The sequence below is a fragment of the Rhinolophus hipposideros genome (assembly GCF_964194185.1).
Source record: "Rhinolophus hipposideros genome assembly, chromosome: 20".
Classification (NCBI taxonomy): Eukaryota; Metazoa; Chordata; class Mammalia; order Chiroptera; family Rhinolophidae; genus Rhinolophus; species Rhinolophus hipposideros.
Genome location: NC_138066.1, coordinates 42,935,991 through 42,956,134, shown reverse-complemented (window position 1 = coordinate 42,956,134; position 20,144 = coordinate 42,935,991). Strand labels below are relative to the sequence as shown.

Below are 20,144 nucleotides of genomic sequence, written 5' to 3'. Positions count from 1 at the left end.
CCACCGAACTCCCGTCTTGGAAACACCTGAAACAACAATTCCATATTTCCTCTTTCCTGAAACACCTGCTACACGTGGCTCATGGGAAATAACACCTCCATAGTTTCTCCTCCGACCTCACTGACTGCTCCTTCTCAGTTTGTTTTCCTGCTTCCTCAATCTCTTCCCCTTCTCTAATGGTCGGTGTGCCCCTGGGCTCAGTACGGGGACTCCCTTTTTTTTTTTTACTCACCCGTTAGTGTGTGTCATCACCATTCACCTGGTTGCTCAGCTGGAAAACCTGTAAGTTCCCTCTTTCCCTCACACTCCACTTCATATCCATTAACGAGTCCTGCCTGCAAAATACATCCCAAAGCTGCCTGCAAAATACATCCCAAAGTTGCCATCGCCCCTACCCGCCCTAGTCCAAGCCGCAGTCCCTCTGGCCAGACTACAGCAGTCGCCTCCGAACCCGCCTCCCTGCTTCTTCTCCTGCCTCCACGACAATCAGAGCTTCACTCAGCAGCTAGACAGATCTTTGTGAAGCATAAACCAGGTCTTACTCAAATGCTCCCATCGCTGCTCATCACACTCAGAATCAAATCCAAGCTCCGCATCCTAGTCTACAGAAGCTGACGTGATTGGCCTGCTGCTTGCTCGGCTCCTACCTTGTTCGCTCCATTCCAGCCACTTCCCAACCGGAAATAGTCCACTTCCTCTATCTGAAATATTCTTTTCTCACCTCAGGTTTTTGTATGGTTTCCCCCTTCACTTGATTCAGGTTTTAATTCGAATATCACTTCTTTAGGGTCCGTCACTGACAACCTTATCTAAAATATTATCTTTCACTTGTATGGTAACAACCGTATGTAAAATAGCTGCTTCACTCACAAACACCTTCTCTTGCTTTATTTCATAGCAATTGTCATCCCCTTACATTATATTTTGAGAGAGAGTGAGCATGTGTACGTGGTGGTGGTGTCTCCTCTGCCATAAGTGCAGAGACTATTTTGTTCATTGCCATATCCTAAGCATCTGGAACAGCATTTAGCACAAATGAGTTGCTCAATAAACATGTTAAATAATGAATGACTGGAAAGACATTGCTTTGATTTAAAAATTTTAAAGTATCTAGAGAATGGGAATCATCAGTTAGCCTTATCACCATCTAGGTAACATTCTCAAAATGAAGCATCCCTAAAACAAAACATATAATATACACTTAAACTATAGCTATTGAAAAGAACTGCATTCATCTTTGCTCTCTTAATTCCCACTCTGGATAATGGTGCCATTTGTTTTAACACAAATGAGAAAAGTGCCAAGCCAAAAAAGCAAACAACAACAACCTTTCACTAAGTATCAATGCTCCTTCTATGAACCCAGGCTCCCAACACTTGGTCTGGAGCCCAAGCGCCACAGCTTCACCGCCTGGGTCTCTCATTCTGGTGGTCTAATGGGCCAGGGGTCTGTCACTGTACCTGTTGCCTGTAGGACCCAGCTGTGCCTTAGAGCACGGCTGCATTCCATGGATTAGCTCGCTACAGAAAGAAAGAATTTGAAAGACTTGTAGCATCATTAGATCAGAAATTGCATTTCTCTTGATCACCACTGAGGAGCAGAGAGGCTGATATGTAGTTGAGGCCCCCAAATTATTTATTACAAATGAGAAAAGGAACGCCAAGCTAAAAGACTTGAAAAAAAGTATAATAAGGAAAGCAAGAAGAAGACAAAGAGAATAACAGGAACATACTAGATGTAGAAATCAATAAACCAGATGAAAATACCCCCACCCCTTTAGGGGGAATCCACAAATTCATGGTCATTAACCTCATCCTAGACCTCAAAACCAAAAAGAAATTTTACCAAGTTTTTCTAGTCAGATCCGGGATGCGAACACCCAAATGACTGCAAAAATTCTCATTTCCATCAGCTCTCCTGTCCATGTAATTCCTCCAGGCTCAGCAATGATCTTGCCTCCTATCTCACAAAGAAAACCCTCCAGTAGCAGTCCTCATTTTACTGCTACAGATCCACAAACTTCTGTGTATATGCCCACTCCTCCTCTTCTCACCAGGCCTGCCCCTCCCCTCCAAGGCGAATACCTCTACCTGTGCTTGGGGTCTGCCCACACACCTCCACCTTCCTGGGAACTGGACTAGTGAATGTTTTCCTTTTGTTTCCTCTGTCTCTTGCTTTCTTCTATTTCCTTTTCCAGTGTAGACTAAATAGTCTAATTTAAAAGAGATCTATGTTTTTAGGCTATTTTACCAAAAAAAAAAGCTAGATAACTAAAAACTAAAATATTTACAGAGGAAAAGTTGAGAATTACATTCTGGTTTTTAAATATTTCAACTGATCTTAAAATTTCCCACTTGCTTATTTTGTATAACTCCTGTCTTATCTTTACTACCGTCTTTGCTACCAAAATATCATACGTTTAAAATAATGGTAACATGTAAAGGATTGGCCCTTCAGTGTTTTTTATGATCAACAGTAAGTATTTATTCATTCTGAAGAATTTGACACTTGTTTATTTGTTGAACTGCATTTCCCTTTAAAGGCTTTGTAGTGAAAAGAAAAAATATAAAATATAAGATTAAAGAATGATACGATGGAATCGCCAAGAAAACTCTCCATGTTCAGGAAATCCTAGCATGCCTGGTTTGTTGTTTGTTTCCAACTTGAATGAGGTTTGTGAAAAGACAATTAGAATTGTCTTTTTGTTCCAATGGGTTATACAGGAAAGCAACAGGAAATCTTGATGAAAGCTTCGGCTTTACAGGATATTTCTGTGAGTGTTTATCCCATGTGTTTGATGTTTTATGTTTTTCTCCCCATATCTGTAAACTTTATGCCTGCATTTGGGCTAAAATACTTTAAAGTACCACTTGGCTTTTTTCACTTTGTTACAGTTCCTGGCATGATGCTTTCCATGTGGGTGGGGCTCAAAAATTAAAACGGAATAAGGAAACTGAGGCCCAGAAGGCACAAGTCATTCATTTCCTCTGGATGTCAATTTCCTCACTATAAATTTGTGAGGATTAGACCAGATAAGTGCCTCTAAAACTTTTCCACCAAAGTATCCCCAGCAGCAGTGAAAATGAATAGTACCCCCGAGGGATCTGAGGGCATAGCCTGAAGCAGCCTCTGCAAGCTGGAAGTTTCTTTGAAATGTCCTATTTTATCTTAAAAATTCATGACAACTTTGCATTTTACACAACAGGAAAGTCTATGTTTGTTTTAAAATGAGTTGTCTCAGTAGTAAAACTACTTTGCTTTCCCACAAATAAGCATGTGAACCCCACACTCCAGGAAACACGCAGGCAGCTTCACAAATACCCAGGCACTTGCTCACCTCCCGAGGGGTCACCCACGCCAGTTTGAGAAGCCTGGGTGACTAGCATCTAAATAGCCTTCCAGTGTGAAATGCTCTAACCCTTTACGATTTTAAACATTCTGAGATTTTATACTTTAGAGAAAAGTAAGACAAGATAACAGAAAAGTTGTCACACTCGCGCTTGAATGCAAGTGCAGAAGGCAACTGAGAAGGTAGGAGGGAGCCCTGAAGTCAGGAAATCCAGCTAGACAGGTAGGTAAGTAAATGAGTCAGTGGTGGAACAGAGAGGCCTACATCTGTTATGAGACACACAGAGGGGTTGTGGGGGCTGATCAGGCAAAGGAACGGAAAGTCACAGAACACTGGGTTTGAAAGGGACCTTAGCGGGAGCACAGCGTCCTGGACACACTCAAGTGGGGAACTTTCTTTCTCATAATTCAGACCACTGCATATTTGAATACTTCTTTAGGGAGGAACTACTTTGAAACCACTCAGAATACTCCTCACAGTACCATCTACTCGCAGGTCCAGTGCCTGCACCTTGGAACTCCAAGGGGAATCCTTTTAGAGTGGAGATTAAGTTCGTGGCTCAGGTTAAGGTTCTGATTCTATCACCTACTAACTTTGTGGGCCTTGGGCCAGTTACTTAACCAGATGTGCTTCAGTGCCTACAACTAAAACCTAGGGGTAATAAATAATGGTACCTGTTTCACAAGACGAGTGTAAGATGGGAAGTGGCTGAACTTATATAAAACATGTAAAAATGGTGCCTGGCCTTCATAAACACCAAGGCTGAAGATATTTCTACATGGTTGTTTACTCAACTCATTTCTTACATGTTTCTCTCTTTTGAAGGACCATCCAGATGATGAAAATATTAAAGAAGGGTCATCACCTTTTGTCTTTATAACTACTCTGCCTTTACACTATCCCTCTACAATAACTCAGGTATTTATGCCCATATTTAAAATTAAAACAACATCAACAACACAACCTTAAGGTCACATGTCACATCAGACTTCTTTTAATGCAACTCAAGTGAGCCACTAATTGCTATCATTTAGCAAAGGGAATAAAATTCAGTAATTACAACAGATTAATTAGTTTTTGATGTAGGATCCACTTAATAAGGGATGAAAAATATAATAATGAAGAAAAATTATTCAGGTTTCCAGAATGAAAAGGTTCAAATACTGTCTTTAGAAAAAATTTTCTTAACTGAGTTACTAAGATACATTTCTCCAGATGTTAAGGAAACAAGGCAAGCAGATTAGACATACAAGTGAAAATCAGTAGCCACCTTAAATATGCTAAGAATCAGCAGGAAGACATTTTTCGAAGACAGAAATAAAACCTTTTTATTAATAAATAGTGGCAGGGTACTGAGAACAAAATTCAAACTCCTATGCTGCCCCATACGTCCTAGTCATAGCCTTACTTCCCCTCCTCGTCTCCTACAGCTGGAACCTTCTTCTCTACACACCTGCTCAACAGACCTTTATTGTCGTTTTTTGTTCTCTAACACTCCCAGCTTGCTCTCATCTCAGCATCTCCGAATTTGCTCTTCCCCCAGTCTGGAATATTACTTCTCCAGAGACCTACCTCATGGCTGGCTCTTCCTGGTTTTCAGGATTCTCAGCGCGAGGGCTTCCTTGACCACCCCTCCATGCTGTAATCCCCTTCCCAACCTCCACCCAGCAAGGTCTATGCACTCACCCTCTTTTCTTCTTCGCAAATCACTCTTTGCAATTATTTCATTTTTAATTTAAGGGCTGGGTGTCCACCAAAATGTAACTCCCTGAGAAAAGAAGTCTTGCTGGTCGTGCTTACGGCTCTGCCCAGTGTTGGTAACAGTACCTGGTACGTGGCCGGTACCCCAAACTATTTCTTAAATAAGTCAAACAGGTGCTCTGACAGGAATGGAACTCAAGAATCCTAATAAATGTTTCAATCACACGTTCAGATTAACTATCAGAATATACTTCAGTGGAGAATTAAAATTCTGTTTCTGGATTTTATTGCAATAACTATTATTTTAAATATTTCAAATATATCGGTAATAACGTTTGTAGTAATATTTTCCTTGTGCAGAGATTTTGTGATACAAAGAGATATTTAAAAGGGAGATTACACATGCATTAAAACATTAAATGGTATCACCAAAATAAAAGACCAACCTGCTGTTCGTATCGTTGTTTGACATCCTCCAGCTGCCATAAATACTCCTTTGATTGCTTCTCACGAAGAGACTTGGATCTTGTGAGATCTGCTTCCACTTTTTCCATCTATAAAATTACAAAATCAAATATTAAATTCTTAGACAAAAATTATATTCCATGTTTTTGTTGTTTGTCCATTCACTAAAATGACTAACTTTAAACACCTCACCAATCGTAATGATGAATTTAAAGATGATAAGATAATAAAAGATGTATCAGTTTATTTTGGTATATTTTAACAGTTTTCGTCAGAGAAATTAAAAATTAGTATATAACCAACTAAATTCTAAAGTTATAAAAACATCGTAATGGAAATATAACTTTGAACATCCAAATATTTATTCAAGGAGATGTTAGTCATCTAGGGGTCAAAAAGCTCCTCCCACCCCAGATATTCACATGGCTTCTTTCTCAAAGTCTTAAGTTTTGTTTAGGTGTTACCTTGGTACCAAGACCTCCCTGAACCCCCTCTTTTAAATTGCAGCCCAACCCCAGGCCTCCCAGTCTCCCTTTCCTTACTTTACGGTTCCTTTTTACCATAGGACATATCACCTTCAGGCATGCTATACAAGTAACTTATTCATTAGGGGCGTTTTTACTGTCTGTCTCCCCCATTGGAATGTAACTCCATGTTGACGCAACCATTTAGCACACTGCCTGGCACATACAGAGACTCATTAAATACGAGTCAAGTGAAAAAATTTTTAAAAGATACCATGTACCGAACCTGATTTGCAATTTGCTGAATGAATAACTTTCAATATTTAATCGTGCCAGATTCTTTGTAACACATACAAAATAAATAAAATAGTGTTGAATCTAAGGTAAAACAATAAACTATGAAAAAAATATATTAGGATGGTGGAAGTAAGTGATTTCTTCTATAGATTTTTATTTGTATTAATAAATACTACTTTATACTTCAATAAAAAGAAAAGAAAATTAGATAGCATGTTATTGCCCTTGTTCTTAGCCGATGCTCTTTTTAAGTGACAAGAAGAAATATTCTTACATGTAGTAATGTAAAAGCTCTCCATTATCAGTAACATGAAAATGGCACCTTTTATTCCAGGTTGTACTGTATTTCGTGGGTATTTCTACCCCTGGCTGAATTTTGGAAAATATTTTTTCTGAGGCAATTGTCAGTTAATGTGATAACCATACTATCACTGGCTACTTTCTAGTGTTTATTATTCTGTGTCACTGATATGTTGAGATATTTCTTTTTTTCAACTTGTACACAATACCCTCTTTCAGGTTACCTTTTGGTAAGTGCTAAGGTCAGATAAAAGATGAACATTAGGGGAAATGAACCATGAAAGTGCTCCTTCACAATTTCTCACGTTATACTAAAAAACAAAGCAAAACAAAACAAAACAACCCTTCAAATGTATTTATTCGGCGTGATTAAACTTTAAGGTTCTAGGAGTGAAGATGTTCAGTGGAAAGCAGCCAGTTCCGTTGGATGAGAACAAAATGCACATTTACCCCCCAATACCGCTGTATCACAACACCTTTCAGTTGGTGGTCCTTACATGGACGTTTGGAGTATCCAGATTATGGCATTATATTTAGCACCCAAGTATTTCTTTGTAAATACCAATGGTGGCCACCCTGTTAATACTGTCATCAGCTTCCAAATCTAGTGATCAGAGTTCAAAGATTATTGGTCCAATGGTCATCCGTATTGTGGTCAAGAATAAATGTACTAAAAAATTACTAAAGGAAGCACAGTCAAGCCACTTGTTTTCTTTTGTCTCTAACTCAAGATGTGGGTCTCAAGGCTCTCTCTCCTTCAGTGCTCTTCCCATGAAACCTCAAGCAGGAGGCTCTTTAATTGGTTCCCCGCTATCTACACTCCATACACCCTAATATCGTTGGCCTTTCCCAAGCAAGCCATGGTTATCCTGGATTCTTTAGCTTTTGGCTCGTCACACTATCAGGAAAGCCCCTTCACGTTTTTCCCCATCCATCAGTCTTCAAGGTTGACTTGAGTCTCCTCTCCTTGCTGAGGTATTCTTTAAATGCAACTGACATAAATGTCCCCCTTCTCTCTATGCTCTAGAATTAACATCTCTATTTTTCTAGCACATTGTGCTTTTCTCTATAGTATGGAAGTGCTTTAAATATGAGTTTTGTTTATTCATCTAGATCATGAGCTCCCAAATAAAAGGAACTAGGACATAATTCTTTCTTTTGTTTCTGAATTACTAATTGCCTTGATATGCAGAATAAATATGTAATTAATTCTTAAGGATGAATGGAAGGGCAGGCCAAAGCAAAAGGGAAAAAAAAGACAGAAGATAAGCCAAGAAGGAAAGAACTGCTTTCTTTAGTACTTTTAAGTGAGATCTTCATGTGAAATTGATTTTTGGTTCTTATTTTACTTCAGCACAGATTGAATATTCAAAATAAATAACAATTACTTAAATATTTCAATATTAGAATATTTAAAATAAAATTAAGAGCTTTATACTCAAAGTTTATAAAAATAGAATATCTTCTATCAAAAAATAGAATTATCTTCGATAATCATGAAAACACAATTTAAAGCACATGAAAAGACGTTTTACATCAAAACATTAAGAAAAATTTAAAGTAAATAATAACTGGTATTTTAAGATAATGAAATATGTTATTTTAGATTATACTGACAGAAAATGCAAGACTCCACTCCATTCTCCTTCCACAATTTAACAAAAAAATAAATAGAAAATAAAAACGTCTTGTAAAATAGTTTGCATAGAAACACGGAGTTAGTTCCCAGTTGCCATAGATACAAAAGATTCTGCTTCATCACACATAATTCCATATTCCATCCAACTTCAAGTTTTTTGTTTTTTGTTTTTTTAAATGTTCCTTTATTGTGTAGCTCTGGCTTCCAAAAAAACAAAAAAATGTAACAGTGAAACTTGGTGGTCAAATTAGGAGCAGAAAAGGACTTGTATGCATTTCTGTGAATAGTGAATATTTAAAGCAATGTGAAAGAGAGGTTAAAAAAAACAAATTTAAAAAAAGGTGCTGAATTTTCCTTATATGGTGCCTCGGGCATTACTTTAGCTACATGTAAGAGAAAACACAAGTATCCCCAGCTTAAACAACATAGACCCTTTATGTTTTCCTCATGTAACAAAAAGTCCAGAAATAGGCTGCTACATTGGCAGTTCAAAGATGTCAGGGTTAAGGTCTCTGCAATTTAACCTTCCCATAATGGTTGCAAAATGGCTTCTGCAGCTCTAAACATCTGGGAAGGGAAGGGAAGGGCAAAGGGTGAAGGGTAAAGGGATAAGGGCCAAGGGTCCATATTAGCTGACTCAAACACCCTTTTAAGGAGCTTTCCTGCAAGTTCTTGTCAATAGCAAATTAATTATGCTGTTTGGATTTCATTCACTGGAACTACATTAAAAGGCAAGCTCCATCTGCAAGGTAAGAGACTGCAGCTTTAAAACGGGGCCTAATGCCCTAAATAAAATAGGGCTCTGTTAGTAAGAAAGTAGAAATGAACATTTGACCAACATCTGGCAGTTTCTGTCAAATATGGTCATAGTAAGTTATTGCTCTTGTTCTAGTAAAGTACTCTTGTGTTATTAATATTATAGTCTGAGTAATTTGACATGTACAATTTGTATTATATAAGCATACAATTGTAGAGAAACATACAATTCAAAATATACTTTGTTGTATTTAATACATATTTAGATAAACTATAAGAAATTGTCTTTCAAATATTTTCAAATATATAGAGATAGATAAGAGAGGACAGGTAGATAAACAGAAGTAGGCAGATAATTATTTCTATGCTTGGCTAAATATTCTCTATAGTTCTTTTGTGAGAGATTATCATTAATTGATACGACAGACAAGATGTCCGTCCTTTTCTTATTGATTTATAGCAGTACTTTATTCTGGATGTGAATTTTTTGATGACTATCAGAAGTGCAAATGTGTTCTCTCACTCTGAGGTTGCCTTTTGATTAAACAGAAGGCTGTGTGTTTTTTTTTTCATTTTAATGAAGTTAAATTTAACAATATTTGTTATGTCTTTTGTTTGCTATTTAGAAAATCTTTGCGTAGTAGTTCCAATTATCAAAATTTTCTACATTTTCTTGTAAAAGTTTTATTGTTTTCCTTTCATTGTACATCTACAATCCTAGAATTTATTTTGTGAATGGGGTAAGGTAAGGTGCAAGATGCTTTTTTTTTTTTTTTTTTTTTTTCCGTATGGCTATTCCATTGACACAGCAGCATTTATTTAAATGATCATCCTTTCCCGGGTGCATTGCAATACTTCCTTTGACAGGAACGAGATTGATCAAATATGTGAGTCTATTCTTGGTCTCTTTTCTCCGTAACATTGGTCATCCTACGCCAGACCCACACTGCATTAATTACTATGGCTTAATATTAGTCTCAGTATCTGGTAGTGTAAGTTCTCCAGTCATGTTCTTCTCCCAGATTGCCATAGCTATTCTTAGCCCTCTGTATTTTCATATACATTTTAGAATCAGCTTGTCAGTTTCCTTCCCTTTCTCTCCAAAAGCACTGCTAGCATTCTGATTTTTAGAATTGTGTTGATTCTATAGATTAATTTGGGGAGTGACATTTTTATAACACTGAGTCTTCGAATCCATTCACATGATACATGCTTCAATTTATTTAGGTCCTCCTTGGTTTCTCTCAAAAATATTTTTTAGTTTCCAAAACAGAGGGCTTACACATCTTTTGTTAGATTTAATCTTAGGTAAGTGACGCTTTCTGGTACTGTAACATCTTTTTCAAAGTTTATTTTCTATTCGTTGGTTGCTGATATATCGAAATAAAAATGAATGGTGTATCTAATCTAATGTTTACTGACCTTGCTAAATTCATTACCAATAACATTTCAACAAGTCAACATTTGAGAAATTCATACTTATACAAAGAAGCCATAATTGCAAATAAATGCATAACTCACTGGGATACCTTAGTTATCCCTCCTCTGTCATCTCTTAATGCGTATTTATTCCACTAGTTATACCACCTATTATAATCATACACTTCAATGCATTGGTCTATCACACAAGCCACAAATACGTCTTAAGATCTAAATCCCCAGAATCTACAACAATGGCTGGTATAGAGCTACTATTCATAAATATTTTATAAATAAATGGAAGGAGAAATCAAGTTGTAGAATCCTTGTCCAGTAGGTCATGAAAACAACTGAGGTATTAAAAAGTAATCATGTTGCTATTTTCACAATTGATAACCATTCAAATCAGCAAAATACAAAAAGAATGACATATTTTCTGGTTCAATGTCCTCATAGATATTTTTGGCTTATTTTTCTTCTGCAGAAGAGATTAGTCATTGATGAATATTATTAGGAAAAAAGTTTCACTTGCTATTCTATTAAGCATTTAAGGATAAAAGTTAAGATTTTTTAAATTATTCATTTCTTGGTTTGTTTGTTTAATTTTGTTTTTCAAAGCCAAATACATATATTCTTTGCATGCTGTCATTTGGAATTGCTTAATTATCACAATAGCCTCTATTGAAACATTTACCATGTTTCCCCAAAAATAAGACCTAGCCAGACAATCAGTTCTAATGTGTCTTTTGGAGCAAAAATTAATATAAGACCCAGTATCACATCATATCATATCAGATCATACCATAGCTTATCTTATATTATTATATTATAGAACTGGTCTTATAGTAAAATAAGACTGGGTCTTATATTAACTTTTGCTCCAAAAGAGGCATTAGAGCTGATTTTCCAGCTGGGTCTTATTTTCGGAGAAACACGGTAAATATAATTCTGGAATTTTACTTCTGCTACCTAATCTCATTTAGAGTTAAAATTCCAAATGTTAAAAGGGTAGAGAGATTTCTCCAGTATCATCAAAACATAACTCAGATAAAATGCTTCTATTAATATTGAATCTTTCATTTTCTACAAACTGGTCTAAAAAACTTATTTAAAATTACATGAGCCATCATGACCCTTAAAGAACAAGAGGTCAGAGGTATATAAGTCACAACGAATGGCTTATATGATGAATCTTTCCTTCTTTAAGTCTGTTTGTTATCCATCTACACTTAATAGCACAAATATATCCAGATGGCATTCTTCTTTCCTTGTAACTTGTTAATTTTTTTCATTAATTCACTAGCAACAATGTGATGATGAACTAAACGTATCATCTCTAAGAATGAAAAAAACTGCTAACCAGTTTCAATTGTATTACTAGGAGCCACATGAAACCTAACTAATCAACAGCAGTGCTTCACAATGTTTTCATGGCAAACCAGTGGGTTTTCCAAGTACAACGTTAATGACATATAGCTGATGACTGTAAAGGAAAAGGAACAGAATTGTAAGCCAGGTATTTGGGAGCAAATACCACTTAATGAGGATGGATTTTCAAGAGGAAAAAAATTAACCACAAAAGTCAAGAGGCTCGTGGGAGCCCCAGGAGAAACTAGTTAGTTAGCTGAAATTCACGTAGTCAGTTTACAAGATTAAAAAGTTTCACTTTAGAATTGCTGCCAATACTTCAAAACACAGCTGTCTTTTTCAGTCATGTTTGTTTCACAGCGAATAGGTAAGTATAAAACACTATTCCTTTTTAAAATATGATTATATACATATATACAGAGATAATTCTAACAGGGTATTAAATTTTCACAATTAAAATATGTATATTTTACACAACTGATTGCTGACAGTTAACACGTATAGTGGATTTCACCATTGGAGTAAAAATGAGATTATTTAAGCAATCTTAAATGAGGTAAAAAAAAGTTCTTCAAAGTGAAAGAAACTGTGAAGCAATATTCTAAGAGTTTAAGTCTGCTCCATTTTCTCTCATGGGCCTCATTTCTGAAACAGCAATTCACTTTCAAAAACAAACTCAAAGCTTTTATTTTTTAATTCAAATCCCATTGTCTGATGTCTGCAGCAGTTTCCAAATGGAAAAAGATGCCCTGAGCTCTGCTGGCTTTTACACAAAAGATTTTAGTAAAAAGAGAAAAGAGCAGTTCAAAACAACAGAAAAGGAAGACTGTTAATAATATAGACTATGGAAAAACTTGAAAACATCATGACTCTCTAAATAATGAATCTGCTGATCGATTTTCTTTTAGAATTTAAGAATTCCACGTTTTAATCTGGAATAGAAGACTTCTAATTTATCATGTTTTGACATATATATTTTATTCATTAGTTAAAATTTGCCCTATAAAAATTACTTGATTTGTGAATGAGTCTAACTATAAGACGTTCATTATAAATGGGGTTCCTTATTATTATACTCATAGCAAAGGTTCTTTCTCTATTTCATAAACTCAACTGCATTTGGTAAAACTATTTACTATTGAAACCACCGAAGTACATTTCTTCAACAGGAGACAATCAACAGAATATCCTGCTCATCGGTTGCCATCACTATTGTTTTTCAAGGAGCCTGGATCCAGCCTCAATCAGGTCTGGTGAGGACTGCTCACAAAGACAGGACCCAAGGGTAGGACTTGTGGGGGGAGAAAGGGGAACCCCAGAGGCATGCACCAAGTAGGATTTTTCACTGGATCATTTAACCAGTCCATAGAGATATGATACCTAGTAGGATCCTAGAATACCAAAAATACATGAACTCTCCAAGTCAAGAAGCGGGAGAGTAAAAGGGTCTGGGCAGGATTGGTAAATGAACCAGGCACATAACTGAGCAAAGATATGAGGGTGGATCAATTAAAGGATGGTTCCAGAATCAATGCCACAGATACTATCTTTCGTCCCTGGCTTTCCTTATTTTATAGCAGTCTAATTTTGTGGCTGGGTAGGGTTCTTAATTTAATGGTTTTCGAGATAACATTATCTCCAGGGCTTTTTTGACATATATTTTCTAATTAACACCACAATAAACATCCTCGGACACACATCATTTTTTTCTCGTTCTTAGGAGGGAAAGCATTAAGTGTTTCGACATTAAGTGTATTAGCTGTAAAGTTTTCATAGATGTCCTTTTAGCTAATGTTGAGTAAGTTCACTTCTAGTCCTAATTTACCAATATTTTTTTTAACCATGAATGATGTTGAACTTTTTCAAATGCTTTTTATGTCTGTAGTAAGATGATCATGCGGTTTTGTCCTTTATTAATATGTTGTACGATATTAATTGATTTTCAAATGTTGCAACAACCTTGGATTCCTGGGATAAACCCCACTTGGTCATGGTGTATAATCATTTTTAAATGTTACTGGATTCAGTTTACCAAAATTTCATTAAGAGTTTTTGTGTCTACGTGACAGATGTCACTCTGTAGTATTCTTGCAGTGTCTTTGGCTTTGCTGTTAGAGAAATACTGGCCTTATAGAATGCACTGGAAAGTGTTTCTTCACTTTTAATTTTCTGAGTTTTCTAAAAACTAAACTTAATTTTTCTTTAATATTTGAGAGACTTTCCCAGTGAAGCCATCTGGTTCTAGGCTTTTCTTTGTGAGAAAATTTTATTTGCTAATTAAATATCTTTATTATAGGGCAATTCAGATTTTTTTTTTAATCTCTTCTTGAGACAGTTTTAGTAATTTGCATCTTTCTAGGAATTTGTCCATTACACCTAAGTTGTATAATTTGTTGGGATAAAGTTTTTAAAAATCACCTTATAATTCTTTCATTTTCTGTAGGATCAATGATGTCCTCTCCTCTTTCATTTCTAACTTTGATAATTTTTCTCTTTTCACTTTTTTTAAATCAGTCAAGCTAAAAATTTGTCAATTTTGTATATCTTTTCAAAGAACCAACTTTTGCCTTCAGCGATTGTCTTTATTTTTCTGTTTTCTACTTATTTGCTTTCTGCAAACATAACAATATTATTTCCTTTCTTCTGCTTGCTTTTCTTTTCCTGGTTTCTTAAGATGAAGTTTAGGATATTGATTTGAGACCTTTCTTTTTGGATATAGATGTTTAAAGTTATAAACATTTCTCTAAGTACCGCTTTAGCTGCATTCCATAAATGTTGACATGTCATATTTTTGTTTTAATTCAATTCAAAATATTTTCAAATTTTCCATATAATATCTTCTTTGATCCAAGAGTTATTTGTGTGTTATTTAATTTCCAAATACGTGGGGACTTCCCAGATTTCTCATTGTTGTACATTTCTAATTTATTATCATTGTATGATTTTAATCCTTTTAAAACGTACTGAAAATTGTTTTGTGGCCCAGCATATGGTCTGTCCTGGAGACTATTACATGAGTGCCTGCAATCATTGGGTGGAGTGATTTAAATCACCACCCAAGTCTCAGACTCACTCCTGAGTGGCACAATACAAACAGACCCAAAACAGCAGAGCAAAGGCTTTGGAACTTAACTGGAACTGGAACCCACCACAGAAGATGAGATAGGACTTATGCTCTGAAATGAACTGGGTTGACCATCTGCTAAAACAAAAAACTCAACATTATGTAGGGGATTCTAACATTACTCAGAGAGTACACAACATACTGTACTCTTGTTTTCAGATTCTTTCAGCGGGATTTTGAGACTCTTCCATGTTTTGGGGGTATCAGTAGTTCTTTAGTTTTTATTGCTAAGTAGTATTCCATTGTACATACAGTTGACCTGGACAACACGAGTTTGAACTGTGCAGGTCCACTTAATATGTGGATTTTTTTTCCCCAGTAAATACCTGTATTGTTTTTGGTCTGTGGTTGGGCGTCCATGGGTGGAGGGCCGGCCATATGCATCGGCTATGCCTTTTAATCTAGGCGAACTTGAGCGTCTGCAGATTTCGGTATCTGCAGGGAGTCCTGAAACCAATCCCCTACAGATACCGAGGGACAATTTAAGTTTTGGAGGAGTCAAAAGTTTTATGTGGATTTTTGACTGTGGGACGGGTGGGCGCCCCTAACCCCCACATGGTTCAAGGGTCAACTGTACTACATTTTGATTGCCCTTTCAATTTTTGAGGACTATTTGGATTATTCAAGTTTTGGGCTTTGTGAATAAAGTTGCTGTCAACATATGTGTACAAGTCTTTGTCTGGATATGTCTTCATTTATTTTGGTTAAACACACAGGAATGGAATGGCTGACATATGGTCACTGTATGTTTAACTTTTTAAGAAACTGGCAGTTCTCCCACCAGCGGTTTATAAGAGCTCCATCTGACGCGGTTTATAAGAGCTCCGTCTGACTACATCTTCATTAACACTTGGCCTTGTCAACCAATCTTTACAATTTTCACCATTCGAATGAGCATGGAGCAGCATTTAACTTTGGTTTTAATTCGCACATCCCTGATGAATAATGATATTGAACATCATCTTTTTGTGTGCTTATTAGTCATTCGCATCTCTTCTTCTGTGAAGTGTCCAGATATGCTGCCTATTTTTAACTGGGCTATTTGTCTTCTTATTACTGAGTTGTAAGATTTCTTTTATATTTTAGACACAAATTCTCAGAAATATTTGTGAATCTTTTCTCTCTCTCTCTCTTTTTTTTTTGGCTTGCTTGCCTTATGTCCTTTTGTTGTTTTTCAATGGTGTTTTTGAAAGAGCAAAAGTTTTTAATTTTGGTGAAATCTAATGTATCAACTTTAATTGATTTTTAATTTCTGGTTTTACTGCATTGTGGTAAAAAATATGTGCTCTCTGTCAAGTTTTAGAAATATACTGGGTGTTTGTTTCCTTATGGTCTCCTGAGACTTATAACTGTTCTATGGGAGTAGAAATTTAATGTGTTGTATTTAAAGGGTAAAAAGTAGAAATATAGCCATTTTATAAACTGTTATTTAGAACTCCTATTTATTTGTTTTTTTCCCGGTCTGATCTGTCAACAATGGAGAAAATATATTAAAGCACACGAGGGCTATTTATATCAATTTCTTCATGTATTCCTAATATGTTTTCATATTTGATTAGTAAATACTCTTGCCTTTAGCATGTAAAAATATATCTTTTGTCCAGTTTATTGACTTGTATTGATGTTAATTTGTATGATAGTATTACATTATTTTCATCTGAATACAAGTGATGTGTTTTCATCATCTTTTTAATACAATTTTTGAGTATAACTTTTAGTTATGCCTTTTTAAAATAGCATATACATGGATTTATGTCAGCTAATCTATATATTTCTTACTAGAAAAATTTGACCTATTAATATTTATTATGACATTATATACTCTGTCTTATTTTGGACATTTTGTTGTTTCTGCTTTTGTTCCTTTGGCATATCTCCTCTCAAGTTTTGCTGTTATCTTCTCAAGATTTTTATAAGAATGTAACATCTTGTTAATTTTATTAATGCCTATGTTTATATATTTCAAAGTTATTTTAAACTATATTTCCCTAATTTTGAGAATCGTTTGAGTCTCAATTCTTTCCTGGCAGAGTTTTAGCATACTGTGCTCTTCTCACTCTCTCACTATCCACTTACTTCTTGACCTTTGTTAATATATTCTACGGATTTAAATTTAAGTTGTTATTAAATTCATGTTTTCTACTTTATATACCCTCTTTTTCAAGAGTCAATAAACATTAGCATTCTATCTTATAACTAGATTTGTAACAGTTAAATTTGCTTCTTCTTTGTTGGATTCCATTGATCTCAACTCATTCTTTAATATGATGGTTTCCCCTTGTATGAGATGTCTTTTGCTTCATCTCTGGATTGACTGATGTGCTCATATAATTTTATTCCAGAAAAAAAATAAGTGGTAAACATTATGTGAGCGCTTACTAAGAACACGGTTTTCTGTTGATTCTGCAATGAAAAACTCCTCGGTTATGTAAAAAATTGGGTCATACCCTTTATCCTTCAATACTCTGAAGGCTTACTCCAGTACTTTTCTAATTTTTTTTGCCAGTTTCATCCTGCCAAGAAACTTGTAGGATTTTCATTTTATTCTTACCTCTAGTTGAGGTTCAGTTCTTTTTCCAGAATATATCCAAGTTTCACTGCATTAATTTTATTTAATATGTGGCCCTTTCCTATAGATCATGTCTTCTTATAAAGGTACTACTTTTCTGATATTTTTTTTCATGAATTATAGAGTAGATCACTGTCAGAAGTACGCTTTCCTCTGTGACTGCTGGATACAAATGTCTTTTTCTTGTCTTACGGAATGTTTTCACAAGTCACGTTGTTTTTTCTTTTTCCTTACCCATGAATTCTGTGATCTGTTAATATTGCATCATCTGCCCCAAGAGGTGCATTTACTGAGCCAAGGGTGCCTGTTGTAGTCTCCACTTTTCTCAGAAAGTTATACTGTCAGCCTTAGCACTTTCAAACACCTCATTTTTTAGCCTTTTTAACTGCATACTTCAAACTTCTTGCCAGGGTCCCCTCCATCAATATTTTCTGAATCCCTTTAGATGTTAAGCCGATCAGCGAGTTCCCTATGCAGCTCCATTGCACATCCATTCTAGGGCCTGGGCTCTGATCATATTATAGGAAGGAGCTGGGAAGAGACACACATCCCTGTGGCAGGGATTGAAAGTCACCTTCCAGCACAAACTCCGAGCAGTAATCTAGCTTTTGCCCTAGGCAGTGAATGGCGAAACAAAGAGAATGGCATCTCAGACCCTGAGCTCAGGACCCAAATTCACACAATTCAGTATGAATGGAAATCTGAATTATGACACAGTTCCAAGCTAGTAAACCACAGGGCTCAGTCCTAAAACTTCCAGAGGAAGGTTTCTGCGACCCAGTGTGTGCTTGGGACTCCAGCTAAATATGAAGTCACAAACAAGTACTGCAACATGCTTTATAATTAAGAAAACTTGAAAATAAACTAAATACCCTTGAATAGAAGAGCTGATCAAAAAAAAAAAATATGGTACATTCATATGATAAAAATACATTCAGTATTAAAAGGATTATACTAAATCAACACGGATAGGACACAGATACATCAAATTAAATATAAAAGAAAAAACAAGACTAATACATAAAATCTGTAGTACTTATTTAACTTTAAAAAAATAGAAGCATAAAAATGCATGTAACATACATAAACATGATATATGTATAGAAAATAAAAAAACAGACTGAAATAATACACATTAAATTAGTTATAGTGGTTTTTCTCAGAAGTGGAGAGGAGAGAGTAATGTGATTAGACATGAATAACAAAGCAAATTAAAATGTCATCTGCAATGTTTTAGTTTAAGTAAACAGTGCTAACAATTGTTGATTCTTCATGATGGGTACCTTGGTGCTTGTTCCCTTTATTCTTTTACAAATTTTCTATTTTCCCTTAAAAGTAAAAGCCATACCACTTAACTTGTACAAGAACGGGAGACAGCCTCTGTCTTCCTGAACTGCCGGTTGCAAATAATTTGCTGTGACTGATCAATAAAACACTATTTATGGAACATGAACAAACACAGACATGGTTAACGTGAATCCTTGCTCTACCGACCGGGAGTGGTTGTGGGATTTTACCTGTAGGCTGATCCATGCTCAGGCTGATTACTATATTTGTAGATGCAATTTTACAATGATGATTCTGGCATTAATTTAAGGCTGAATCAAGGAATCCTGAAGGAGGAAAGAGGACCCATCTTGTCTGCATAGCTCCAGGTGGTTGTCCACCCGCCTCCCTCCACTCGCTGCCACCAGGAGCTGCTGATCAGTGCACAGCCAGCGAGCAGGACGAGCAAGGAGCCAGCACTGCGGAGACCACACGGCTCATGGCCTTTCCCTTCACACGCCCTGCTCTATGGCCCCTGTTCTTGGCCACTGGGGGCCATCTCTTCCCTTGCGGCTCTGATGGAGCTGAGTGCCCGCCTCTGCCAGGGATAATAGCCTTTTCTCATTCTGAATTCCTGACCCAAGTGTATGGCTAATTTGGTAAGACTTTTTTTTTTTTTTTAACGTAAATACTTTTCTGTCATATTTAAGATCAGAATGTACCTTCCTGCTGAGAGTGACTTTCAGAAAGGATGGCATGGTGGCCTCCTCACCTGCTCTTTCATTTCGGCGTAGACTTTCTCTGAGTTCAGCTCCACCTGCCGCTTAAACTCTTCCAGGGCAGCGTCCGCCTGCTGGGCCTGCAGCCTCTGAACTTCAGTCACACGACTCAGCTGTTCCTCTTTCTCCCTAGAGGAGTTCAGAAAAGCTTCAGAGTTAAAATATCAAAGCACTAGGCTTGAATGAAAGAACAATATTTAATCTTCTCCAAAATAAAATTCAGATTTCAATTTTTTGATCCAAATTCTGTAAAACTTCTCTTTAAAAAGTTGATAATAACATCATTTGTCCCAGGAGAAAGAGGCTACAGACATATAATATGTTCGAATGAGGGCACAACTACTTTCAAAGATTTCCCTAAGAACAAAACTGTTCAAGACATGGAAACAACCAAAGTGTCCTTCGCTAGATGAATGGATAAAGAAGTTGTGGTGTATATACATCATGGAATACTACTCTGCCGTAAGAAAAGATGAAATAGTGCCATTTGCGACAACATGGATGGATCTTGAGATTATTATGCTAAGTGAGGTAAGTCAGACAGAAAAAGTCAAGAACCATATGACTTCACTGATGTGTGGTAAATAAAACTGAAAACAGCAAAAGAACAAGACAAACAAATGAAGAAACAAAAACTTATAGACACAG

At 36.1% G+C, this 20,144-nt stretch overlaps 1 protein-coding gene across 5 annotated transcripts in view; it reads right to left on the bottom strand.

The window, feature by feature from the left end:
• The window catches only part of CEP112 (centrosomal protein 112), a 343,959-nt gene that overhangs the window by 192,561 nt on the left and 131,254 nt on the right, over window positions 1–20,144 (bottom strand). For all 5 annotated transcript variants that reach the window (XM_081028160.1, XM_081028161.1, XM_081028163.1 and 2 more), the window contains 2 exons: window positions 19,490–19,625; window positions 5,497–5,604 (listed from right to left, as the gene is read on the bottom strand). In XM_081028160.1, coding sequence (XP_080884286.1) covers window positions 5,497–5,604; window positions 19,490–19,625 — 244 coding nt within the window. The remainder of the gene's footprint in view (window positions 1–5,496; window positions 5,605–19,489; window positions 19,626–20,144) is intronic.